Consider the following 27,267-nt stretch of genomic DNA (forward strand, 5'->3'; position numbering starts at 1 on the left):
GCTCCCCTTTTATAGGGAGAGTGGCAGGGTTACCTGTGATGTGACTGGGCGAATTAATGGGTTACCGTCACGATTGGACGTGGGCGTGGAAGTAATGAGTTGCCGTGGATGGCCCGTTCCCATCATGGGAGGAGGTTGCGTGCAGCAAGAGCTTGCTTGTGGCGTGCAGTGCAGTACATTCTTGGAAATGGTGAGGTGTTCACAGTCGTAGCAGGGTATGGTCCCCGATTGATATGTCGTGGCGTGGCCGGCAAGTAAAGCATGGTGCGGTAAGGCTGCTGCAGGGCATGGCCGCAGCATATAGACGACGAGGTCGGCCTTCTGTGCTCGGCCTTCTGAGCTCGGCAGCTTTCTAGTCTCGGCCTGCGGAGCTCGGCCTTCTGAGCTCGGCTCGGCCTGCATGAGCTCGGTCTTCGGAGCTCGGCAGCCTTCTGAGCTCGGCTTGCATGATGAGCTCGACTCAGTCTTCTGAGCTCGGCTCGGCCTTCTGAGCTCGGCCTGCTATGCTCGGCCTTCTGTGCTCGGCCTTCTGGTCTCTGCCTGCTGTGCTCGGCCTTCTGTGCTCGGCCTTCTGGTCTCGGCCTGCTGTGCTCGGCCTTCTGTGCTCAGTCTTCTGTGCTCGGCCTTCTGGTCTCGGCCTGCTGTGCTCGGCTCGGCCTATGAGCTCGGCTCAGCCTATGAGCTCGAGCACTTGGATGAGCTCGAGAGCGGAAGAGCCCGATCACTTGGATGAGCTCGAGAGCGGAAGAGCCCGGGCACTTAGATGAGCCTGCATAAGTTCGGCCTGAATGAGCTCGATCTTGCTGACGGATTTGGGTGCTATAATTGCATTTGTGGGGTGGTCCATTTTTCCACCAACACCTACAGTGGAGAAGAAAGTCGAGAAAACAGTTTTGATTTTAGATAGAAAAGTAAAAGAGAGGGATCGAGGGATGATGTTAGTTCCAGCGAGACTCATTAACCTGTTACCTGCTTCAGAAATAAAAAAATAATAATTTTATAATTTTAATTAATTTTAGTTTAAATAAATATAATTTTGGCTAATTGCGTCAACTGAATCATTATGTCAAAAATATTCATACATAAATAGTGTTTTGTAAGAGCATGCACACAAATATTAATTTTAAAAAATATTCATGCAAATTTCAATATTTAGAAAAAGTATTACGCAAAAATCTAAGAACTTTTTTACATATATACCCTCGTGAATATATAAAATTTTATAAATACCTCTGCCAAATTGCTATTTATATGTATACCCCTATAAATATTTATTTTTGCATATTTATTTATTAAGAATATTTCAATCATTTTAATTTTAAACCGCTAGCTTCTTAATAATATTAGATGGGATATGTACATTGCGAAAGAAAAGAAATAAGAAGGATATACACACAAGAAGTATTTTATGAGGATATACATATAAATAGCAATTTTGGAAGAATATTCATGCAAATTTCAATATTACGAGGATATGTATGTAAAAAATCCTAAAAACTATCTGAAATAAAACAAGGGAAGTACTCACAACAATTGACAATTAGAGCTGCAGCGAGCTGGCCGAATCAGCCGAGTATCAGCATCCATACAAACAAAATTGTGGTGTTTCCAACTATTATGCCGCACAAAAATCAGTCATTTTTCCTTCTTACCCTAAGGATGGTGGTTAGAATCGATGGGTACAATTCCCAAGCGTACAAGTTACAAAATGATGGACAGGACCAGCTCGGTTGCTTGAATAGTCTCATGAACACGTATATTGCCGATTTGATTAGATGCAATTGTTGTGCCTCTCTTTTCGCGTGATTGACCTCCCCATTCTGAGGCGCCGAGTTGTGAGCGCATCAAGCAAGACATCCAAGGCATTCTCCACTGCCTCAGCCTGTTTATCCAATCCATACACACTGAGCTCAGGACGTAGGTGCAGTTCTGAGAGAAGACCAGCAGCAGCTGCTGCTGTACAGGTATGATCCCATGATGGTTGGGGCCTGTTTTTATGGGTTTCAAAAAGGATCGATCAGAAGATAAGAGAACATGAATGCTGAAGAATAATTGTACGGAGTAAGAAGAATAAATGGTGCGCTCCTCACCGTAGCTTATGCATCGCGGAAGCACCCAGGGTTGATAGAGAAATACAAGGTGGATCTTCATCTTCCCATAATGATATCCATCGGTCCTGCAAACAAACCACTTAGTTTCTATAGAAATAAGTTCAATGAAGCTATGCAAGCAGTTCCTCCCGTTCACACCCCCCCCCCCCAACACACACACACACAAAAATATCATAGAGTTTATATCCATACGACAATCCACTAATAGCCCTGCTACATTCTTGTTGGTCCAGTTCTTATCAAAAGTAAGCTTTTGATTAAATGCCTGCAGACAAGCAAAATTTTTAGTAAAAATTATGCGATCCACAAATTGTGACTTAAATGACCAGCTATTCGTCCATCACCCACAAGTCAGCAGAAGACAGTATCCATGAGGTGGTCATAGTTGGAAAAAAAGGGCTCTTCCCATTTACTAATTCAATAATTTGTCTACTGTTGAATACACAATCGCTAAACCAGATCAGTGATTGTCATAAAAAAGATTCCTAGAAGCACCACGAACACCAGAAGTATGTGGGCATAAAATAGAATCCAATAGCAGAAGCAATAGCCTGGTATGGACAAAAATTGGCCACCCCACCCTACAAAAGAACAAAGGGGGAGAAACACCCAAACTGGATCAGTCATAAAAAAATTGTCCATTATAACTGAAAACAAAGTTCTAGGAAGTCCACGAGCCACTTGAGGAACTAGAATGAGGAAGTCAGAGAAATGGTAGGACGGAAGTATCAAAGTGGTGATTGATCTTAATATGCTTTGTCCCCTTGTAAATAATAAAACCATTAGCAATCTTAATCACAAATACTCTGTCATAACAAATAAGAGTTATAAATGCAACATGTCTGGTAGGAGAAAAAGCAGTGGAACCAGAAAAAAATCTCTCTGGCACTACTGGGCCTCAATAGTAGTGTCGAAATGAACTATATTTCTAACATTTCCAGACAGTATAATTTTCTAGGAAGACTCAAAAGCCAAATACTGAACCATTAATCAATAGAACCACCAGCCAGCCAATGTCAGGAGTAGCTTGAAGCTAAAACATACAGGTAGAAGAGAAGAAAAATGAAGAAATAACACTCTTGTGGAGGTATCTAGAAATGTGAAAAATGAAGCCAAATCGAACAGAGCAAGTAGCGCTAACAACATGATCTAATCGACGCAGGTTTAGAAGGCAAGACAGGAAAGAAGCTTTAGACAATCCTCAATTAGTAATATTAAAAACACAGGTAACAATCAAGTATTCACAACTGATCTGATTAAAAGGTGTGCATCTTTGTTGCAACAAGTCCATCGACAAGACAAGCACAAGAACTACAATGCAATGAAGAGGGCCAGGGTCTTTTATCACAAAATGATGCTATGGATGACAGAGGAAGATTGTGGAAGCACGATCATTAACTATGATCATATCATCAACATGAAGCACAAACTGTAAGGTGACAAGAAGAGCATTAATAGAGAATTGAAAGAGCTCAAAACATGCTAAAAGTGCCCAGTTGAGAGCATAGATAACGCAACAGAGGGAACAAAAATTACAAGGTTAACGCAGACGAACAAGCAACAACTATATGTAGATCTCCTAAGAGAGGATACCATCAAGGAATGCATTCATCATGTCCTCCTAATACAATGGCAAATCACAATGCTTTGGCAAAAGGTTTTACCATAATCAAGGCTTCAGGTGCCAATGCCGGTTGGTGCACCAGCATATGTTACACCTGCCCGAAATAAAAAGAAATTAAAAAAAATAAATTGAAAATATTGAAAAAAAGAACTAAGCAGTACACTGCAAACTATGTCAAGCGCTGGTACTGGCCCAGCATGCATGGTTATAAGCAAATACTGAGACTTAAGAGAATACAATTTAATGACTAGCCAATCAAATTGATCATAAGACAGCAAGTCATTTGTTCAAGGCAATGAGGAGTGAAGGACTATCTAGGTGAGATGAGAAAGGTGTTTAAGGTGATGCAATAGATGAATGGCACAAGAAGCTCTCAGGAGGAAGATATAATATAGTCGAGATGCCTAAAGATGACAAGAGTAGATATGAATGATGGAGGTGTACAAACTGAACAGACCTTAATAACAAGGCAGTATCAGAAGAAGGCTAAGGTTCTCAAGATAGGCCACAAAAGCAAGAGATAGGAGTACAGGAAATATTTCTTAGAGAAATAAAACACCCTTTTACTACACATTGAACCAAGAACTGCTTCCAAGTAGCAAATATCTTTATGGAACAATGCCAAAGGCAACTATCTACAACCATGGAACAGGGAAAATATCTAGTCATAGTGAATAGTTAGATATCACTTGACAAAACTTAATTCCTATAGACAAGTAGATCCTTCAATCATAGACAGGCCAATGAATTCTAGCTGAAAATCTGGTGAGGTTGCAGTAGCTGATAATGATTTGGGTGCTAATTGCAAAGAATTCCTGGTACCAGTTTGACCCAATGGATTGTTGATAGCTTAGTCGATCGTCACAAAAGGTCTACAAAAATCTCCTGTTGAGACCAATAAGCCAAGCCCAGCTTGCATAACACAAAATTTGAGGAGCAACAATTGGTCCATTGAATGGCTGCACCCATGCAAAAGAATCCACTAACTGGTGGCAAGGTGACTAACATCAATAACAATGGGCTATGGCCCTCAAATGGATTATGCATACTACAAGAGAAAGTACATCCACATATGTACACAAGTATCACCAGCAAATTTCATAAGAACTAAAAGACTGATTTATGACTATTAAAATGAAACAATTCTGTATTTCTGTTTGTCAAAGAAGATATTCAGCCAACATCTTGGAATGCTGTTCTACAAAAATGTGGGAATTTACATTAGCTGATCCAATCCACATAGATATTCTTGAGAATCCTACATGAGTGTACAAAAAAAAAAAAAAGATCCTACATGACTAAAAGTTGTGGCTACCAATTACAATGTTAATGATTTTAATCATAAAAAATTTCAAACTCGATAAATACTAACTGAACTGTTCATATAGAAAACCCACAGACCAGGACAGTTGCAAAGGAAAATGCAGAACAAGGCACTGCTTCATAGTTGAAAGACAATGCACAGGTGTCCAGAATCTGTGCCTGGATCTGAAGCCTATTCGTCAAACAGATAGGATTGAGTTTATGGATTCATAGTTAAGCATTAACATGCTTCACAGTTGATTTCTTGTAGAGAAATAATACTTCTCCAGGACTAAAACCTATTGCATCCAATAAGACTTCTGATTCAGTGTAACCACATGTTCTGTTCTCTAACACAACATTCAGCATTGTGTCTATTGTCATCCAACGACTGCATCCTCAGATTCTATGTTCATGTGATTTCATGATGCATATTTCTATATATTGGCTACTGATAAAGAATAGTACAATATGCCCATGAGCATGATCTTGGCAACATGTGGACTTCACTAAATCATCCTGAATCAAACATGCTCAGTGCCCTTCCCTAAATAAAAGGTGATTAAAGGGTCTTCACTCTTTCAGAATCCCGAAAAGAGCAAGTTCCATGCAAATAATATGGCACACTTAAGGATATACCCGACCACTTATTGGCAAGAATGGTAAAAAACCGAGTATGAACATTGGTCAGAGGCTGGCTAGCTAAGCATAATATTTATTTGACATATAGTGAGCTTTACTTTGAACTAATATTTTTAGAGACTTGATAGCAAAAAAACTATCTATACGGTGTCACTTAGATGCTCCATATACCATTGTCCAGTAGCTTCTCTTCATTCCAAGTAACAGTCAAACAACTCTAACATCACAAAATTTAAAGCTTTCCAACATAAGCTATGCATAATTGTTTTTACGCATCTGAAAAACCTTTAAGAAAAATAATAATAAAGGTGATTTGGAAACAAAAATCTTGATCAGGATGTACCTTTAAACGTCTGTACATTGCAGCTGAATTGCTCCACGTACCATCAATCAAAACAAAGTTTAAAGGCTTTTCCTCGAGAACCTGTAAAATGTGGTTAACAATTTATCACAGAATCAAAACAATATGGTTGAGCAGTATCCCTTATAAAGGCACAGAAAATTAACAACTCCAGGCATTCCAATGCTTGCACATAGCAAGCAAATTTCGATTAAAATGAATACCAACATGCAAGGCACATACATGGACAGTAGTCACTACAGAATATAGAGTAATGTGCAACCTTTCCTCTTCTGGAGTTTACACTTGTCCAGTTTATTAGCATACCAAAAAAATTGACTTCAGGCCTGTGACAAAATTAAGATCACTTTATCTATGTATATCTCTTGCCTAATTTTAACAGTTCACAACAAAATGAGACCTTAAAATTCTTCACTAGGTACAAGTTTATCATGATATTTTTTTTTGTGCTGCATCATAAAAAGTTCTCTTAAAGAACAAACTGAAATCATATTCTTCAAAGCCACATGACACTTCTAATTAGTACTTTGCCATTGTGTCATTTTTTTCCCTTGAAAAGGAATAGAATTTCAAGATTCTGAGTTTAGATGATTTGGGTTGTTAAAAATGAAAGTTTTTGTATCCCGGTTCACTAGAATCCACAATTTAGATAACTTTACTAAGGAAAAAAAAACCCTAAACAACTGATTGGAGAATATGTGCAACTCCCCTTTCATGGGCCCACAGCAGGGGAATCAGTTAATCTACTATGTCTTATTCTGTTTCATTTTGTTAGCAATGGCAGGAGATGAGAATATGTTGGGCAATGATTTTCCTAATCATGGATTGCCGAACCAACCCAAACTGGGCGGTTCAGCCCGTACCAAACTATAATGAAGCCGGCCTAGGATGGTTCGGTCTCTCGGGTTGGTTTGGCTCTAGTTTATAATAAAAACCCTCCTGATTGCACCTCTATTTGGTTCGACCTTGGTTTATAATAAAAACTCTCCCGGTTGCGCCTCTATTCGGCTTCGAAAGCCCTCCCGAATCTTGAGTTTCGTTCATTCACTTGCTCACGAGGGTTCCATGCTCATCTCGCCCTCATCGGCCGCCGTTGTCACTCCCAAGTAAGTGTCACCGTCTCCTCCTCTCTCCCCCTCCCCTCCCCTCCCCCCCCTCCCTCCCTTCCTCCCTCCCTCCCTCTTGGTTAGGGTTTCTCTCTCTCCTCTCTCCTCTCTCCTCTCTCTTCACTCTCTCTCCCTCCTCCATGGTGGCCCTCCTCCCCAGATTCCAGCACATCCCCTCTCTCTCCCCCCTCCCTCCCTCTCTTTTCTTCTCTCTCCTCCCTCTCCCTCTCTCCTTTTTCTTCCTCTCTCTTTCTCCCTCTCCCCCTCCCTTTTCCTATTTTCGGTACACCCATACAGTACCAAACCAATCGCCAGCCGATACAACCTCCGATACCAGCTCAACTAACCTTATTCCTGATTCTTTCTAGAAAGACATGATTAAGTCATATCCAATAATTTTGTTGCAATAACAATGTGTCATCTATAAATATATAGATTAACTATTCATAGCTTTTCTGGCATAAGAATATTTGTTAACACGGAATTGCATGAAAGTAGAAGAATAGCAATGCCTATGCTCGTAAACAATTTTTACATATAAATTCATAAAATTGAACATATGATAGGACCTTCAACAAGGACAACATACGGAAAATACCACTTTTTGATCTTTGAGGCCTGTAGATGGCCCTTCAAAGAAGATATCCTGAGCTGACTTGGGAGATAAACTCTTATTGGGATAGAGAAACCACACCATGTTTTTTCCTGAAACAGAAGGAAATTTCATATTGATCTGAGGCCATAACAGCTTTTAAAAAAGCATAAATAAACTACACAAGATTGGGAAACAACTGCAAATGATGAACTCATAGTCATTCTAATTATCCTGATAATCGTTAGTTCATAAAGTTGCTACAATGGGCATTTGAACATGAATGTAAAATAAAATAAACTTTATCCACTTAGATACCGATAAAACTTACATATTTGGGTAACTTATAAAATGCACTAAGGAATGTAGCATTTCAAAAGGAGAAAAAAAGAAAAGAAAAAAAAAAGACATGTCTAATGCATTCAGATAGGTAGGTGCATTACTGAATGAAGCTTCCACAAAGTCATATTCATTGTTAGCTTGATATAAACCACTCAAGTAACAATGCTATGAGAAATATTAGGTCTATAAGTCTATTATATCAAGCCACATATTTTCATAATGGTCCTCCAACTTATAAAAGGCATTTGACCTTTTATGCAATATTGAGAACTAGATGCATAAAGGTCAGCGTGAAGAGTTCTGCATGATCTGTTAAATGCAGCTTTTCGAAGTTGAACAAAATGAAGAAAAAAATGATTTCAACTATTCACGCACTGCATCATAAATACTGCTAAAAGATTGTATACATTAATTTTCTACACAGATTGTGTTAATAAAGAGTCTATGGACGGGAAGATCAACATGAAGAGTCAAGTTGCAGATATCACCAGAATGCAACTATTTAATTGTTAAATTGCTACTAGCCATGAAACACCTAACTAGCTCAGATTTCTACCACCTTCACAACTGGTTCTTGTCCATCAGGAATTCATACATTTCAAAATTGATAGAAGCAAATGCATGTGCAAACCTGAATACCTGAATGCCTGAATGCATCCCACATGATTTCTTCATGTTCATGGATGCCAAAAAGGCACAGAGTTGCAGCTTGACTTCCAAATGTTTGCCACAACAACTTTCCAGTGTTATTTTGGCGTAAAAAGTCCTGCAAGAATGAGGGCATATATAGGATGATATTACCATAAGGAAAATGAAAGGATATATTAGAAACCAATGCAGGTAACAGGTAATAAGAGACAGACCTTTGGATGCATATAGAGCCAAAACTTTATACCACACCACAAAGAGCACGGAACAAGTTTCGAACACATGCAATCTTCCATGGGAAGCCAACACTGCAATATGATGATTAGCAAGCAGAAGAAGAAAAATCTTCAGAACCACCAAACACCTTCTCAAACAATACAAGCAGTAGAAATAAAATCTTACCTAAAGACAAACACATGGCCAAATTGCAAAAGATGACAAAGAAGACAGAAAAATCTTATTATATCGTGTACAAGGCATAGTTAGATATAGTTGAAGTATATGAATTGAGACGATTCATTGACTAGGCCCTTCATAACTGGCAACTGCCCTCAGTTACAGATTTAAATTAGAATTCCCTAGCTGATATTAAGTTGAGATCCAGTAATAAAGAATTTGCAAATAATGAAGTGGAACCCAAAGGGGAACAAAGTTCTCTTATAGAACATAATAAAGGTACTACCTGATATTAGTAAAAAAAAAAAAGGATTTTATTTCAATTAGTCAATAAAACTATATTCGCACATTAAGATGCAATGGATAACTTTTAGTACCTCATTAATACATATTAAAAAAAAATGACTGTCAAACTCATAAGACAGTTTTTTTAACACTACTTGCAAATACTCAGGATAATGTGATCCATATGTCCAGTTGGCTACAGAAAAAGTCCTATTAGAGAGGCTTGCCTGAGCTGCTCATGAACAGCTCGGTTCTTTTCCAGCCCTGCCATCAGGGCCCAAACTGTAAGGCAATGTACTTATTAATGTTAAGCAGGAAAACATCAAAGTAAACATGGGTAAGCTGGTACATTAAATTTGTGAGGAAAGACAGACAAAAAAGTAAATTGTCAAGACCGTAACAAACTAACAATACAAATTCTGCAATGAAGAAAGAAAAAATTGCATGCAACCATACCTTCTGGCAAAGGTATCCTCTACTTCCAAGCAAACGACAGGCTATTTGTCTAGCAGAAAAGAATTGGAGCTTCTTTTCAGAATCACTAAGAGAGTTATAGAGTGCTCTATGTTTTATATCCTCCTGAACCTTGAAGCTGCCCTACAAAAGCCAACACAAAAAAGAAATGCAACAATTTGTAGCTCTAAATCACACTAATTTGAACAAGTGTGTAACATCAAATTGACTGCCAGTAATTAGCAGATAACAGAATGATGTCTAAGCATAACTAATACATATTGCAAAGTAATCTAGTATCCGATAAATTTCCACTTAAAGTCATAAAGGATCATTTTCTTCAAATATAACATGGAGTATGAGGTTCCGAACATGAATGGAATCATCCAATTTAAAAATAAAAGTAACCAATGTGCTGAACAGATTCAATGTAATTACAACAGATATTTAATCAAAATGTACACCACTAAATAGGTTGAAGAACCAATTTCCATTAATACAGATGTGCAGTAGGTGCCCCTATACCAATACTAAAAGAATTATATGTAAGTAGCACGAAGCAACCTAGATACCTAATAAGCAGGAACTTAAACATCACAAAAGTTTTTGTCTATAACACATAAAACAACACCATCTACATTGATAACTGTAAACATAAACAACTGCTCACTAATGATGGCATGACTCCAAAAGCAACAGTTACCATTGCAAGAAAATGAAAAGCTAGAAGCAGCCATCTCATAATTATAATCATAACTTCCAGCCTTTTCCCAACTATTTAGGGTTGGCTTTATGTATCCTCATTTACCAGAAATTCCTATCTAGGGCCACCTCTGATATTTTTCCAAGTTTCTTTACATCCTTCCTCGCAGCCTCCATCAATATTAATTTAGATCTTCCTCTACTTTTCTTCCAACCTTCAACACAAATTAAAGTACCTCTTCTTATGGGAGCCTCCTCGGATCTTCGTTGTATATGTCCATGCCGTCTCCATTGTTTTTTCGCCATTTTATCCTTAGTTTATGCAAATCTCGCAAGTCCTTTAATATATTCATTTTTTAATCCATCCTTCCTAGTTTTACCATCCATCTTAGCATTCTCATTTCAGCCATACTTAACTTCTTTTCATGTATTCCTTTATTGCTCAGCACTTATGACCATATAACATTGTAAGTTTTACTATCGTTCTATAAAATTTTTCCTTAAGTCTTCAAAGTATGTGCTTATCATAATATTCCAGATACACCTCTCCACTTCATCCAAGCAGCTCTAATTCTATTATATATATCTTCATCATCTTTCCATTATTTTATATAACAAGATCCTAAATAACGAAATCAATCACTCTATGGTATCTTTTGTCCATCAATCCTAATTGACGTCTTCATTTCCATTCTTATTAAATTTGCATTCCAATATCTTTGTTTTGTTTTACTAACTTTTAAGCCTTTATAAAGTTTTTCTCCATAACTGCAATTTAGTATTTAATCAATCAATACTATGTTATCCACAAATACATCGTATGTCATAAGGGCTATCAACCTATCATCAACCCTCCACCTTTCTCATCCAGGCTTGGAAGCGGCAAAGGCAGTGTTTGGAAGCAACTTTCTTTTGAAAAAAAAAAGAAAACACTAGATAATGGTTTTCATTTTACTCCTTATTTTTTCCTTTTTTTCCCCTTTTAATTATAAAACCTTAGATAACTTCTCCTTGATCAAACCTAAAACTACTGAGAATTCTGGGCAGCATGCAGTGATCAAGCAACATGTGAACATATATCCGTCGACCAACTGGCAAACTGATGTCTACCAATCATGCAAGCACAAAGAGACAAAAAGAAAACAATTTTCTCTTTTTTTTGTTTTTTGAATGGAACGAAAAGAAGGCAATTCCAAAAGAAACTCTAATTACAATCACTTTGTTTCTGGGCAATACCAAGAACTCAAATTGCTACCATTCTCTCTATTTCATACAATACCCATTAACTAAATCTCTCTTATAGGACAACATAATTGAAGAAAATGACCCCACAATAAGTCTCAGTTAATCAGGGCAAGATCAACAAATCCTCTGAATTAAAAGAAAAAAGGTTCTTGAAACTTATTTATCAAAACGAATAAAATCAAATAAAATAAAATCAAATAAAAAGACATGCAATAAAGTGTCGGAAAGGAGATGGATCATGCCAGGAACTCAAACTGCTACCGGTCATCTCTATTGCGTGCAAAACCCATTAACTAATTCTCTCTGATAGAACACTAAGGCAAGAAAATATCACATCATAAGTTTCACTTAATCCCACAAGAATTTTTTTTTAAAAGAATAACATGAAGATTGGATTTTAAAACTTGTTTAGTGAAAAGAACGCACACAAGAATAGGAACAGAGGAGATGGAGACCGCTACCAGTTTTCCTCATCTAATGCCCGTTAACTAATTCTCTCTGATAAACCAACTGTCAAGAAAACAACCCACAATATGTTTCAATTAATCCGAAAAGAAATCAGAAATAAATGGATTTTCACCTTATTTAGCGAAAAATAACAAATAAAAGATTAGGATCGGTGTTTCATACAATACCCACTCTCTGATAAAATGACTTGAATCAAGAAATTTTGACCCGTTTCCATCAATCCGAAAAAAATCAAGAGAAAGATTGGTTCTTTAAACTTACTCAGCAAAACTAACAGAACAAGGAATAGGAAAAGAGGGGAGGAGGGCGGCGTAATCACCTGGAGCTTCCCTCCAAGACCGCCGAAGCTCATGCTGCTGTTGGTCTCTTGCTCCAAGGCCCTGAAGCCCCAGATGATTTCCGCCACCATGGCGGGGACGGAGGAGGAGGTGCCCCAGCCCTGCCATTCCTCAAGGCTCACTCCCTTGGCCCACTCCGCCACAGAGGAGGACTCGCGAGCGGTGCTGGCGCGCGAGGCCACCCAGGTCTTCTTGGCGGGCATGGTGGGAGGGGAGGAAGCCAAGAAGCATCGAGTCGCCGGCACGGCGCAGGCAGGACGGACGTGGATTGGCATTGTTAAATTGAGAAATTGGAGAGAGGGGGGGTGCGTGGGGGGCATTCTTGGAATGCAATTGGGGACGGTTTGGGCCCTCGGAATTGCTTTCTTGGAATCCAATGTCCATGACAAACATTTGGGTAGTTCTATATACACCCCCCCTATTGCTCAGGACACCCCCCAAAAACCAAAAAAAAATACCCAAACTAACCTTTAGTGTAATTACCATATTGCCCTTGAAATTTTCTCATACACCCCCCTTCCTCCTCCTCCGTTTCGTTTTGAAAAGAAAAAAAAAAAAACACCCCTCAAACCCCCCCTTAAACCCCTCCTCCCCCGTTCCCCCTTCTCCCTCTCGTCGCCGGCATTCTCCCGATCTCCGACCACCTCGCCGGCTTCTCCCGGAACCACCTCGCCGGCTTCTCCCGAATTTTTTTTTTTCACGGTTCGTGCTCCGTTCGGCACTGGATCGCCGAACAAAAGGCTTCTGTTCGGCTGAACAGTGCCGAACAGAAGCCTTCTGTTCGGCAACCCTCAACCGAACAGATCTGTTCGGCTGCACAGTGCCGAACAGAAGGCTTCTGTCCGGCACTGTTCAGCCGAACAGAAGCCTTTTGTTCGGCGATCCAGTGCCGAACGGAGCACGAACCGTGAAAAAAAAAAAATTCGGAAGAAGCCGGCGAGGTGGTTCCGGGAGAAGCCGGCGAGGTGGTCGGAGATCGGGAGAATGCCGGCGACGAGAGGGAGAAGGGGGAACGGGGGGGTTTTGGGCGTTGGCGAGGTGTTTTGGAGGGGAAGAGCGGGGTGGGGGGGGGTTTGGGGGGTGTAGAGAGCAATTTAGGTGAGGGGGTGGGGAGGGTGGGGGGTAATTTAGGAATTTTTAATTTTTTAGGGGTGTCCTTAGCAAATGGGGGGGTGTAGAGAGTATTTAATTTTTTTTTAATTTTTGGGGGGTGTCCTGAGCAATAGGGGGGGTGTATATAGAACCACCCCAAACATTTTCGTTCCTCTTATAAATATTAGCAAAAACCCTCTTTATTTTTTTCAGCGACTCCTAAATGATTTATCATGCATAATTTGTGCTATTCTAATATATCCAGCATCCATGTTACATATATATATATATATATATATATATATATATATATATATACACACACACACACACATATATAAACTGTATATTTCATGTGATTGTTAGGACTATGATAAAGAAAGTTTTGAATGCAACTTTGCCATTGGAGTTCTCCTTATTTTTTTTTCATCCTATATTTTTGGACCTTTTTTAATTTCTCAGATCTTTGTTGCACTTGACATTGAAGTAAAATTTTAGTGTCATGCCACGACTTTTTAGTTGGGCAAGAGTTCAATTCGGTTGGAGTTATTTTTTGAAAAATGCACTACAAAGAAAGAAAGTCTTCCTTCATGGAAAGAGAATTAGGCCCCATTTGGCAGAGCTTTTGGTGAGCCAGAAAGCACTTTCTAACTCTCCCAAAGTATTTTTGGATGAAATAAGAATGTTTAGTAAAAAAAACGAAAAGTTGTTTTAGCTTTGCTAGGAAGCTAAAATAGCTTTTTGGGAGAAGCTTGTGCTGTTAGCATGTGTCGGAAAGTTGTTTTGATTTATAATTTTTTTCGACCAAAATACCCATTATAAAATATTATAATTATAAAAATTAATTTTCTAAAAATATTAATATATAATGATACTAATTATAATATTTTATATCTTTATTATTGTATTATACTATAAAATATAATATTATATTACATTATATCATATTTTATGTTATATAATATCAAATTATGTTATATTATGATGCTATTGTATACGCAATTTATATTACTATATTATAGTAATATTATATTATATATTTATGTATTAATACATACTATATTTTATTATGTTTTGTTGTATAATACTATGCAATGTTCTTTATGGTCCGATACCAAAATTAAAATTTCATATATTAAAATTTTATAATATTTTAGAAATATAATTAACAAATGATAAATAATTTTTTATAAATGCTATACCTCAAAAGGCTCTACTTTTGATAGCTCCAAAACGGAGCTTTATATTGATGAAAAAAATAAGGTACATGTGCCACGATTATACGTCCATCTTATCATAAGTGGACTTGCTACCGTCCGTAGGGTGCCATTTCTTTGCTGGGGCCTGGGATGCTGTAATAAAAAAGTCCCCACCCCTTGAAGAGGCGCGCTGCTTTGTATGAATCGAGCGCCAAAATCACATAGAAAACTCGAAATCAGGCGGGATTGCAGTGCTTTGGTAATCAAAATCACGTCTTGAAGGATGCGTGAAAGGAAACCGCGAGGTTCTCCCACTTCCTGTTCTCTCAACCCTCCATGTTGTTTTTGCATTCACAACATCTACCCTTTATCATCACCCAACATTTAGCCAGTTTCATTATATTGTTGAGATAGGTGACTAAGCTGGGAGGTTAGAGTTGTGTATGTTAATTTCTTCCTGAGTTACCGAGGTCCAGTCAGCGTAGAGCTGTTTTCTTCGCAGGTTCCATGGCAGAAAAGGCTTCAAACCAGAACACCCTGTTATTCTGGGCATCCATGGCAGGAGATTTTTTTTTTCCTTAGGGAGTGCTATAGTCTCCAGTCGTTCTATATGCCTCGGTATTCATTGGGTAGCTAGTTATGGGAGTTTAACCGTGTTTTTTTTTTTTTTGGTATATCAGCGGCTCACACACGACGAATGTGAATGCGGCCAATAAAATCAAAAAATAAAATACTGTATAAGGACATTGGCACAGATCCGCAGTTCGCCCAGGTGAAACCTTAAGAATGCCGAGCCGCAAAGAAAGTAACTCAGTTTGCAGCACGGTTTGCCTCTTGGTAGACGTGCGTAGTCAGGTGGGAGTCGCACTTCTCCAGTAATCTGCGAATGTCATAGAGCAGCAGCCGATTCTCGATTGAGCACCCCCGACCCTGGATTCATTCAATTATCATGGCCGAATCCCTTCGAGGAGGAGGCGGTCCTCACCCAGTATCCACTTGCATGAGAGTTTAACCGTGATCAAAATGATATCCCACACACGTCTTCTAAGTGCTCGACGGATTCTCCTTGATTGCTGGACAGTGGGCGTGAGTTTGGCCCACTAATAATATCTTTTTTGGCCAAGTTGTCAATTGTTAGAATCTTGTTATTGCAACACAGCCAGTTGAACAACTTCACTTTTTCAGGAATTTTTAGCTTCCATATGAGAGTTTCAAACAGCTTCCATATGAGAGTTTCAAACAGTGATGCGACTCCTCCATGCGCAAGGAAAGAATAGCGACTCCATGCGCAAGAAAACAGTGATGCGACTCCTCCATGTTAAACAGTGATCCTGTTTAACATGCCAGCTACCAAAATGAAAAGCATTGATGAGAGCGGATTACCTTGTTTAAGGCCCTTCCAACTTTGAAACCATTTCCCAAGTTTCCCATTGTTGAGGAGGGGGGAAGTTGTGGTGCAGTAGAGTTGATATCCATTTTGATCCGAAGCTCCTTACCTTCATAAGATGCAGGAGGAAATCCCATGAAATGCTGTCGAAGGATTTTTCGAAGTCAATCTTGCATAGAGTGCCTTTGGACCTTGTTCTCTTACAGTAAGAGATAATTTCAGAGGCCGTTATGTAGCTTTCTACTATAGATCTGTTCTTTGTAAGGGTAGACTATGAAGAGGAGACTAGAGCGTTGATTACCGTGCTCAGTCGAAGAGAGAGGGCTTTAGATATGATTTTAACAATGCCATTCTCCAAGTTTATAGGTCTATCGTCTCGAACTACTGAACTGTTTGATTTTTTGGGGATAAGAGTGATCAAAGTGTAGCTTAACCTGAAAATGTCAGTTTCAGAGTTTTGTAAGGCTATGAAAACTCGGATTATTTCATTCTTAATGGTGTCCTGGTATCGTTGATAGAAGAGGATGGGAACTCCTCTGGTTCGGTTGACTTGTTCTTAGCAAGGCAAAAACAAAGGCTATAAAGTCGACGTGTCGCACTTAGGAGCTTGGTCTCGGAGCATTTGAATCTGTCGCTCTAACTCTTCAAATTTTTGTGTTGAACCTGAGTGGGGGTATCGTAGCCTGTGGTCGACGAAGCCTCTCCGGCTCTTGGTCGATACTACAGGCGGTCCGACATGGGGCAAACCCCGCCTCCGAAAGTCGCTTCCGTGATCGGGACATCAGGCTTCGGTGCCGGCTCTTAGGGTGGCAGCAGCGCGATGAGCTCTCTTGGCTTGGAGACCGAGCTTGATAGGAGTTTCGACGATGGCGGGGCTCCCTTTCGTCCATCATGCGTTGCCTTGCAGGAGAACAACGCCGCGGGTGGCGTCTCGTGGACTCACACCCGCGAAGAGGGGGTGCAGATTGGACCTTGCCTCACTGCAGGCCTTGGACGGCCACGATCAGTGTCTGGACCTACTGAAGAAACAGATCAAATTGCTCTGGCTGGACCTAAGGGGCCTGGTCTGCTGGTGCAGGTGCTGCAAGAGGTGGATTTTGAAGGGAGCGGCCGGGTGGTGATACCCAGCTGCTCAATGCATTCGGAGCTCCATGACTCCTTAGCCTTATGATCACGGCTCATGCCCTTCCTCTAGCGCTAAATGTTGTGGTTCAAATTTGGCCCGAGGGTGACCACGCCGGAGGAGTCGAGGGAGTTGCTGGAGAGTAGAGGAAGAGGATGAGAGCCACCTCCCGCAATTGACGGTGTACCTGCACAAAGCCTCACCGGTGTTTTCAGTAAGGGCCCTCTAACGATCAAGTTAGGGTGGTGCTCAGTTAGTTAAGCCAAAAGTCCCTTAGGCATTACCTGATGGGGCTATTTCTAGTCCTTGTGGAGATGTCCAGGTAGCGGTGGTATGGCCCATCCTCATCATGAGAGGATGGCGTGCAGCTATAATTTGCCGGTGGCATGCAGTGTAGTCCGTTCTTGGCGACGATAAAGCGTTGATAGTCGTAGTAGGGTATGATTAGGGTAACATGGCGCTGTCCTTGACTGTCGTAGGCCAGCAAGTAAAGCATGGCGTGGTGGCGTCGCAATATACGGCCATGTAGGAGGGCATGGGCGCGTACATGGGTGCGGTCGTTGGTTAGGCCGAGCTTGTCGAAAGGTCGCATCATGCATTTAGCAAAGTCGGCTTATCGAGTGCTGAGGCTAGCCTAACATTCCGAATTTTGAGGTGTGCTCGGCAGAACGCCCCGAGCTCAAACGTCGAGGCGTTTTATTATAGAGGGTGCCTCGAGCTCAGCTGGGGCGCGTCGGCGAATAAGAAAGGCGCCCCGAGCTTGGTCGGACAAGTCGGCGATCGTATAGGGCGCCCCGAGCTTAGTCGGGACGAGTCAGTGAACGTAAAAGGCGCCCCGAGCTTGGTCGGAGCGAGTCGGCGAATATCCCTGAGGTCGAAAGAGTTTTCGGCGGAGTCCGAAGTGAGGCTAGTTCTGAGCCGGACCGAGTTTCCGTCTGATTGGCGTTAGTTTCTCTTAGACCGAAATTGGGTGGCCCTTTTGTTATGGGCAGGATGATCTATTTCGCCCCCATTAGTATGTTTTGAGAATGACAAGTAATGACCTAATTTCTATTTTTTAAAATTAATTAATTATTATTTTTTAAAAAATAAAAGTAAAAAAAAATTACTTCTAGTGAATTTTTATCCTCTTCTCTCAACCCCTCAGTTTTATCACCCCAACCCAGCTACACCGTCTTTCCAAGCATCTTTTCATCTACTAAGCTATTTCTCGTCCTCGGCCGCATCACAGGCTCCATCCCCATTTTTTTCTCTCTCAACCACCTCATCACCCAACATTTAGCTCTCATCCTCAGCCACAGCTTTATCTCCCCTTCCTCTCTCGCGTTGTCGGCCATATTGCCACTTTTATTGAAAAAAAAAAATAAATCAAACATACTTTTTATTATCAAAATTTTAAAAATATTATTTTTATTTTGATATTTTTTTAGAAAATAACAATGTAAAATGCAGCCTAAACATATGTTTGTCAAGGGTCACCAAGTTAAATCAACTTGTAATTTCTTTTTTTTTTTTAAAGTAAAACCAAAGCTTATCTCGACGCTAGAGATATTGTTACATCCATTTATCTAAACTTGCACCAATTCTTCGAGTGCGGGCAGATGAGATGACGAATGCCAGCTGTTATTATACATCTGTTCCCGTCGCCACATGCATGAACACCAACCTCGCAGGTGATAACGGGTGCAAGGGAGGCCATCCCGCATTCGTTTTCCCATTTTATCTCCAAAAAAAAAACACAAAATAAAAATCAAATAAGAAAACTTACCGACCGGCTTGGAAACCGGCTAGAAGATTCCCTCACCCTTTCCCACCTCTCCCCTGCATACCCGCTCCCACCGCGCCCCCCCCCCTCTCTCTCTCTCTCCAAATCCTCCGCTCGAATGGCGGCGATATCCCTTCCGCCGCCCTCGAGCGCCGCCGCCTCCTCCCTCGGCCGTGCCCGCCCCTTCCCTTCCCGCCTCGCCCTGCCCCTCCTCATCTTTGGGCCCCGCCGCCTCCAGCTCCGCCTCGCCGTCTCGTATCGCCTCTACTCCTCTAAGCCCTCCTCCGGCGCCAACGGATCCCTCGATAACCCCTCCTCCTCCGACGGTGGCGATGAGCTCCACCACGCCCTCCCCCTGCCGCCGCGCTTCGGGAAGGGTGCGCCGGTTTTCGTCGCACTCCCCGTCGACGCCGTCGGGGCGACGGGGCGGATGGCCCGGCGGAAGACGATGGGAGCGTCGTTCATGGCCCTCGCGGCCGCCGGCGTGGAGGGGATAGCGGTGGAGTGCTGGTGGGGAATCGTGGAGAGGGAGGCCCCCGGGGTGTACGATTGGGGCGGGTACCTGGAATTGGTGTCCCTGGCGCGCCGTTACGGCCTCAAGGTGCGGGCGATCATGGCATTCCACCAGTGCGGGACGGGCCCCGGTGATCCTAGCTGGTTTGTTCCATGGGATCTTTTAGCTAAATAAATTCTGGATCTAACCTTCCTTGCATTTATTTACACCCCCCGGCCCCGCTTTCTAAATTTTTGTCCGAGAATCGAAATCTCGTGTAGTATCTCTGTAATTGGAAATGGGTATGCTTAGGACGATTATATTTATTTTCTAGTGATGTTGATTTGTTATGTACTCTGTTTATCGTAAACTAGTATTAGATACATGTGCATATGATGCTGTAAATTTAATGTATGAGCTCGTAATGATTATATAAAAGAAATTGCAGGTATCTTGATGATAATATTACTCATAGTTAGTTTGGAACACAATACTTGAACCATACAACTATCGACCAAATTCTTTGAAAAGCATGCTTGTGAACATCTTCTCTCCTCGCTCCCCTCTGAAAGCTCAGGCATAGAGGTCGTATTTTATAAATTGTCTGCATTATGCATGCTTTGTTGTATTAGTAGAAAAAAGGAAAGAAACGGGAAAAATGACATGCTGGAAGGATTTCGATAGGCTGAGTTTTGTTTCATAGCTACTACAGAAAGATATCACAAATCTACATAAATGCATGTTCAGATTTGCAAATCCTTGTCTCATCTAAATGATTACAAGATTAAAAGGAAGAATCAAGCTACATAAAGATATATAAATGCATGTTCAGATTTACACGTCCTTATCTAAATGGTTGCAAAGGATCAAAAGGAAGGATCAAGCTAAAACAGCTTTTTTGGACAAACTTGTATAAACATAAACATAAACAACATGTTGGATGATATGGGTGCAGTGGATTTAGGGTTTTGCTGCATTATCAATTACCATTCAAGTCTGAGTCTTAAAAGTGCAAGTGCCTTTTCTCACTAGTTTTGTCCAAGCCTTCTTTCATTTCCTTTTTCTGCTTACCATAAATATAAATTGGGCCGGCCATCCTATCATTTCTGAATTGCATTTCTTACATGCCCATTTCAGGCAATTTACTCTGTTACTAGTGTCATCCAACTACTTTTGATGGGAAGGAGCTTGGATAAGATGATAATAGTGTACCTAATCCTAATTTCTCTTAGAGCACTCAATCTATTTCTGCTCCTTGTAACTATGAATCCATCACTTTGGTTTTGACTTTGAGTGGATATAACCATCTATGGGGTCCCATGTCTTTTCTACTTTGTATATAAATACTCTCAAGCACACCCTCTATGCATATGCATATATTGTTCTTTCTTTAAAAGAGAGAAAAGGACATGTGCATAGGCTAAAAGTGGGAGATGTATTTATCAAGCAGTATAAAAAATCAAAATCTTTAATCATATAAGGGATTATAGTTAAGTAAAATTGCAAGAAAATGAGAAAGAAAACATGACACATTCTTTGCTTGTATAAAACAATGGAAGCATCATAATCTATTTCATATCTATTCTAGTTTCCATATTTTTATTTATCTAGTAATATATTCAGGTGACTGATGTCTTTTCTTCATGGAATAAAAAACAAGAAGAGGTAAAGTTACCTTATGCAGTGGATGGTGTTTTAATTGGCGGTCCACTCGCCATATCCAAGAATCCAAAAACTAGAGTGACTTTGGGTTCATCTGTGGAGGGATGAGCGGGCAAGGGCGAAGCCAGAATTGATTCCTAGGAGGCGGAAGTTAGTTAGGAGATATATTAAGCACATGTCCCAACATGTATTGAGAAAAAACTGTGATATTGTTATAATAGTGAACAAAAATTTAAAATTTAATGTCATTATATTTTCCATTTCCTCTCCATTTTTATAATACCATTTTCCATCAAAATGCTCTTTTGTTCTATGATATTTGGTTATAGAATTGGAAATCCTAAATATGCAAGAAAACACATGATAAAAAGAATATGCATTGAAGATACTATTCAATTGACAATAAAGAAAATATATATTATATTTTAAATGTACATGCTCAAGCTATGCACATTACTTTCTTTAAAAATGATATTGTTGGAGATGCCTATAGCTTTTTCTTATGAAATCTTGGAGTGGACAAAGCTAGAAGTGAGTTTAAGTAGGTAGATGATCCATCATGGGTGATCCAAGAGTATGATATAAACAGAGAGCATTTAAAACAAAATGAAGCTGAAGAAAGAGACAATTGTTCAAATTCAATACTAGGTCGAGAGGTATGAGATGGTAAGGTTCCATTTTGACCTGGGTTTCATAGGTTTGAAACATGGAAATATCTTCTCTGCATGCAAAAGTAAGGTTGTATTTATTTGACCTCCCTCGGACCTCACAATGGCGAGATCCTCATGTACTGGGATGCCTTTTCTTTTCATAGATATAGAATAGGGAAAAAAGACTTCCAAGATTCATAGGCTCCTCTCATGCAAGGTATATGGAGAGAGATTGTTTTTTCTTTTTTGATTGTGGTATCTCAGCCCCCCATAATTATCTCACATCCTCCATAACTAGAGTTGTAATGGACGTCTATGAATGGAAACAATTCAAGTTGCCATGATTACAATATGTGAGGGTGGTTAGATAGGTCTCCTATCAATCACAACTTCCTACATTGAAAGAGATGCAGCTTACTATAGGGTAATAAGGTAAATAGTCATAAAATGTGCATTGAGCATATTAACATGTTTCTCTTATTTATGTATGGGAGAGATAATAGTTCGAAAATTTCTTCAAGAATCTGCGGCAAAAAAAAAAAAAGAGTGGTACTATCAGTAAGAGTAGAATATGGGATATACTAATAGCACATAATCAATGCAGTGAACCTAGAGAGCACTCTCAGGGACTAACTAACTGATCGAGAAAAAAGAATGCATTTACATTTTCATTTCTTCATCTTTTATAATCCCCCTCCTCCTTGAGTACATATAAGAAGACATGCACATAAATTAACATAGGCACTTATTTCACTGTTCTAAAAGAACCAGTATTCACAGCCCAGTGTTTTTTTCTTGCATAATGTAAAATGTCCAGATGGCTTGTATGTCTCTATTTCAAAAAAATTTCTAAAATAGGATTCTTACCATAAAACATGTCATGAGGGATTTTGCAAAATTAAATGTTGATCTTGTTTTCCTACTTAAAATATAACCTTTATCTCTCTTTCACATTACCATACAAGTACAGCCACTTATTCGCTATCTTCATAGGCTTGTTAGCATAGTTTTTTAAAAGAATGTCCTCGTTTGTGCCAAGAAATACCATAGTATCATGCATAAAATGTGTAGACATCCATGCCAAACTTATGATATTTATGCACGGCACCTCGATTTTTTTTTGCCGCATTAAAGGATACCTCTTCCACAATGGGTGCTCGAGGAAATGGATAAAGAGCCAAATTTGGCTTACTCTGACAAGTTTGGAAGAAGGAGTAAGGAGTACATCTCGTTGGGATGCGATGTCCTTCCTGTTCTCAAGGGACGATCTCCTATCCAAGCTTATTCAGATTTTATGAGGAGCTTCAGAGATACTTTTAGGGAATTCCTTGGAGTTATAGTAACAGTAAGATTCTTTTCCTTGAGTATGTGCACTTGTGTCCATTTTTGGTGACATATTATCACTTTAAGTTGCCTTTCTGCTTTTTGCAGGAAATTCAGGTAGGTATGGGTCCTGCAGGGGAACTAAGGTATCCTTCTTGTCCCACTGAGAAACTTATGCGACCAGGCGCTGCACCTGAGCTTGGAGAATTTCAGTGTTATGATAAGGTTGATTAGCAGATCCAGTTGGTCTAAAGCTTGTGCTTCATTTTGCTATTTACATGCACCAGACTACATTCTTTCTTTTACCCCTTAGATTATGGGTCTCTGATCTAGTTTCTAATTTCTTCCTTGACAGTATATGCTAGCCTCGCTGAATGCTTGCGCACGAAATGTTGGGATGTGCGGGTGGGGAAATGGTGGTGCACTTGGTGCTAGTAATTTGTTGCAGAACTTAGAAGATACAGCTTTCTTTAGGAGTGATGGTTCTTGGAACACACCCTTTGGGCAATTTTTTCTTGAATGGTACTCTGGAATGCTTCTTCTTCATGGAGAAAGGTTATGCACGGTGACAAATGGAATTTTCGGGGGTACTGGTGCGAAGATCTCTGGAAAAGTTGCAGGAATACACTGGCACTATGGTACAAGCTCACATCCATCCGAACTGACTGCTGGTTATTACAATACCTTTATTAGAGATGGCTACCTTCCAATTGCCCGCATGTTTGGTAGGTATAGAATGACTTTGTGTTGTACATGTTTTGATATGCGAGATTCAGAGGAACGAAGCACCCCAAAGAGCAGTCCAGAAGGATTTCTCAGACAGCTTGTATATGCTGCTAGAATGTGTAACCTACCACTTCTGGGTGAAAATTCTGTGACTAGGTTGGATGATACCTCACTCAATCAGGTCATAAAAAGCGCCAGGCTTTATTCTAGTGGTGCTTACGAGGCTTCCTTATCTTTTAACTATGTTAGAATGAACAGAAACTTATTTGACTCTCATAACTGGAATCGCTTTACTAAGTTTGTGAGGAAGATGTCAGATTTTCGAACATTTCGGGCCAAACTAGATATCAGAGGTGGTGAATCATGTCTAATATCAGGAGCTGAGGAAGTTGGACGTGCTTTGGCATATCACTGAAAAGCTTCTCGCTCTTTGTGCATCATGCCCTGTTTTATTTTTTACCGGTGTTGAGCACATTCATAATGCCGTTAGATGCAGAGAATTTAAGCAGCAGGTGGCCTTTTTTAGTTGCCAAAAGAAAAGGTTGTCTATGATTTGTTACATAGGCTTCCGGCTGTCTCATGTATATACCCATTTGATCCATTTTAGAGGTTGCTGTATTTTTGTTTAATCCTTGTTTTTAACTGTATCCTGAATTGGGTATTCAAATTGATGAATAATCTTTCCACGTGAAACTTCTTTGAATCGTATCACTATCTTCTCAAAATATTTTTCGTTATTGTGCTGAGTTATCTAGCGCATTGTACTTGTTAAAAAGGTGGTCTAGTTAAATCTTCTGCTTAATCATGAAGCAGATAGACTGATGATTATGTTCATGGTTACGGTTTCAATTGACTTGAAAAAATATATGCTCTATTTCTGATGGCATTTCTTAGAATTACAGCAAGTTTAGTGTGGACATCAGCACTAGTTATCATCAGTTGTTTGTATATTTATGACACTATTAAAAGAAAAGGCAAGAAACGTTTTGAACTGTAATGTATTTATTTTCTCTATTCTGCATCAAGAACATGCATGTCCTTCCATGGGCCCAAACGTGGTTTCATTGGAATTTCATTCTGGCCAGTTAAATCTGCTGGCTATACAGAGTCCAGTTAGCTGGAAGAGATGCAGGTTTTGCAAATGCTTATGGGTAAAGCTAGTTCTCTGCTTGTGTGTGGACATGCTTTTTCACTCTTGATCCGAGTGCAGGCCATGAAACTCATGCATGCATGATGCATTTGCATATGTACGTGTACTTGCATGTGAATAAATAAAAAATTCAAGCTTGCATGCCAATGTAAACCATTCGTCTGATCGTAGTCCTTTACTCTTTTAACTAAAAAATATTAAAACCTATTAAACATTACAATCTGAATATCTGCTTCTATTTTGGTTTTGGATCTAAATTGGCAGCCAGCTTAATTCCTTGGGCCCATCCCTTAAGCATGACCTGAAGAGGGGGAGCCCCGGAAGAAATCCTTCACAGAGTGACTCCACGGTCCCTGCTCTGCAGTCTATGCATGTATCATCATCGAAGGCCAAGGCCCCAAGGCACACAAGTCAACTCTTATCATTCCAATCCTTGCAGCCTTATTGTGCACAGAATGATATAGATTTTGATATATATTGCCCTTTTTTTAATGAGTTCTCCTGTTTTTTGTTTTTTCTTTTGGGGGATGAAGCAGGGAGAGATGGTCATGTAGATGCTCGTGAGTGCACTGGGTTGACCATCAGGGTTTAACCGTCTTATTATGTACTACTCTACTACCAAAATTGGCACGAGTATACTTACTTTTATGTTAGGTTTGGTTAGCGAGTGGAATCGGAAAGGGTTGAAATAGGGATCGGAATAGTCATATTCCTCGGTAAATTTAGTTCGTGATTAGAATTGGAATTAGAATGCTAAAGGAGATTAGGGTTTGGGTTTGGGTTTGGAGTATTGGGGCATTTCTATTTCCTCAAGAATCGGTATGGAAATGACACTCCACCAACCTAACAACTAGAATATAAGTCGCTCCTTCTCATTCCTATTCTAAAGTCCAACTCTCTCCAACCAAACATGCATTTAGTATCATCAAGATTTTTTATAAAATCCAAGAGAATGTTGAACTTATCGATGTCATGAAATGCTATAGCAGCCATTGCCCATATTATAGCAGTAACAACAATATTAAATAACTTGTCGAACCAATATTTGAATAGCAAAACTTCTTTATTGGCTTGAAAAGTAACTTTTCGCTAGCTCATCCTTTTTGATGCATATATTGAAATCGACGATATCCTTCAATACTCCTTGGCATTGACTTCATGATCATTATATCAAGATTTCGAGCATCCAGCTTATCCCAACAAATGTCAAGTTGCCAGTTGTAATCATTGCTTAATAAAGCATCGATTATTACCTACAAACTATGAAATCAGCAATAAAAATTTGGCTACATTCGCATACCTCCATTTGAGCTTCAAGTATCTGCATATAACAACTTAAGCTTTGGAATAGCTTCATTTTTTTTTTTGATGTAAAAGGAGGGTATGAAGCCACCAAGGTGGTAGCCTAATGGTAATGGGCGGAATTTCTATCCTCATGTTCCCAAGTTCGAGTCGCTGCGGCGTTGATTAAAATAGGGCTTCAGCCACTGCTTGGACATGAGGCATAGGAATGCTTTTTGGATCTCTAGTAGCCAGGATGGTGCCAAGTGTGACATACTCACACATGGGACTCGAGCCAAAGCCCAAAGGGGTAGTTGAGCCAGGCCCACGGGTGGGGAGGGTATGAGTAAAACCGGTCGGGGTGCCCAACACACAGCCATTTCTGCCCGCATCGAACATTCTCCTGGTAGGGCGGGGGCCCAGTGGGGCTGCTACACGGAGATGGGTTTGTCCCTTTCTCCCTCCTTCCTCTTTTTTCCTAACTAAAAAAAAAAAAAAGAGGGTATGAAAACCCACCCAGGATTTATTTATAGAGAAGTTATTTACAATATTAACGTGAAAGTAAAGGTGATTGTTCTACATGTAAGTTGGGTCTACCCTTAGAAAAGATAGGTTTTGAACCCCTCCTCGTGGTGAGGAAGTGAGCGGACCACGTGACAATATTTGCGAAGTTAGCCTGGAGACCAAAATATGAACGAAAATGTTAAGTGATGTTTTGCCATCGCCACTGTCGCGTGTTCCAAGCTCTATTTTTTACGAAGGTCTTCGATAAACTTTCTTAATGCTGTCTCCCATTTTCCT

The 27,267-nt window shown here is 40.0% G+C and overlaps 2 protein-coding genes across 6 annotated transcripts; one reads left to right on the top strand and one right to left on the bottom strand.

The window, feature by feature from the left end:
- Positions 1-1,423: 1,423 nt before the first annotated feature.
- Positions 1,424-12,987, bottom strand: LOC103702481 (DTW domain-containing protein). Of its 5 annotated transcripts, none has more exons than XR_015987294.2 (8): positions 12,597-12,977; positions 9,866-10,006; positions 8,944-9,036; positions 8,720-8,846; positions 7,745-7,851; positions 6,023-6,103; positions 2,091-3,829; positions 1,424-1,988 (listed from the first exon to the last, which is right to left on the bottom strand). XR_015987294.2 is itself a non-coding variant. In XM_008784927.6 (8 exons), the coding sequence occupies exons 1-8, from the start codon at positions 12,933-12,935 to the stop codon at positions 1,772-1,774; spliced, it is 1,191 nt and encodes a 396-aa protein (XP_008783149.3). In that variant the 5' UTR covers positions 12,936-12,987; the 3' UTR covers positions 1,424-1,771. The 5 variants fall into 5 exon arrangements, 4 of the variants coding, with proteins under 4 accessions (XP_008783149.3, XP_008783148.3, XP_088578351.1 ...); XM_008784927.6 differs by having other exon boundaries at positions 2,091-2,176; positions 12,597-12,987; XM_008784926.6 differs by having other exon boundaries at positions 2,091-2,176; positions 7,736-7,851; positions 12,597-12,968.
- A 6,098-nt stretch (positions 12,988-19,085) lies between these two features.
- Positions 19,086-24,760, top strand: LOC103702482 (beta-amylase 1, chloroplastic-like). Its single transcript, XM_008784928.5, has 4 exons — positions 19,086-19,838; positions 23,121-23,331; positions 23,418-23,534; positions 23,665-24,760. The coding sequence occupies exons 1-4, from the start codon at positions 19,300-19,302 to the stop codon at positions 24,448-24,450; spliced, it is 1,653 nt and encodes a 550-aa protein (XP_008783150.3). The 5' UTR covers positions 19,086-19,299; the 3' UTR covers positions 24,451-24,760.
- The last annotated feature ends 2,507 nt before the right edge of the window (positions 24,761-27,267 follow it).

This window comes from Phoenix dactylifera, chromosome 5, assembly GCF_051530095.1.
Source record: "Phoenix dactylifera cultivar Ajwa chromosome 5, Ajwa_hap1_PhDact_Kaust_v1.1, whole genome shotgun sequence".
Classification (NCBI taxonomy): Eukaryota; Viridiplantae; Streptophyta; class Magnoliopsida; order Arecales; family Arecaceae; genus Phoenix; species Phoenix dactylifera.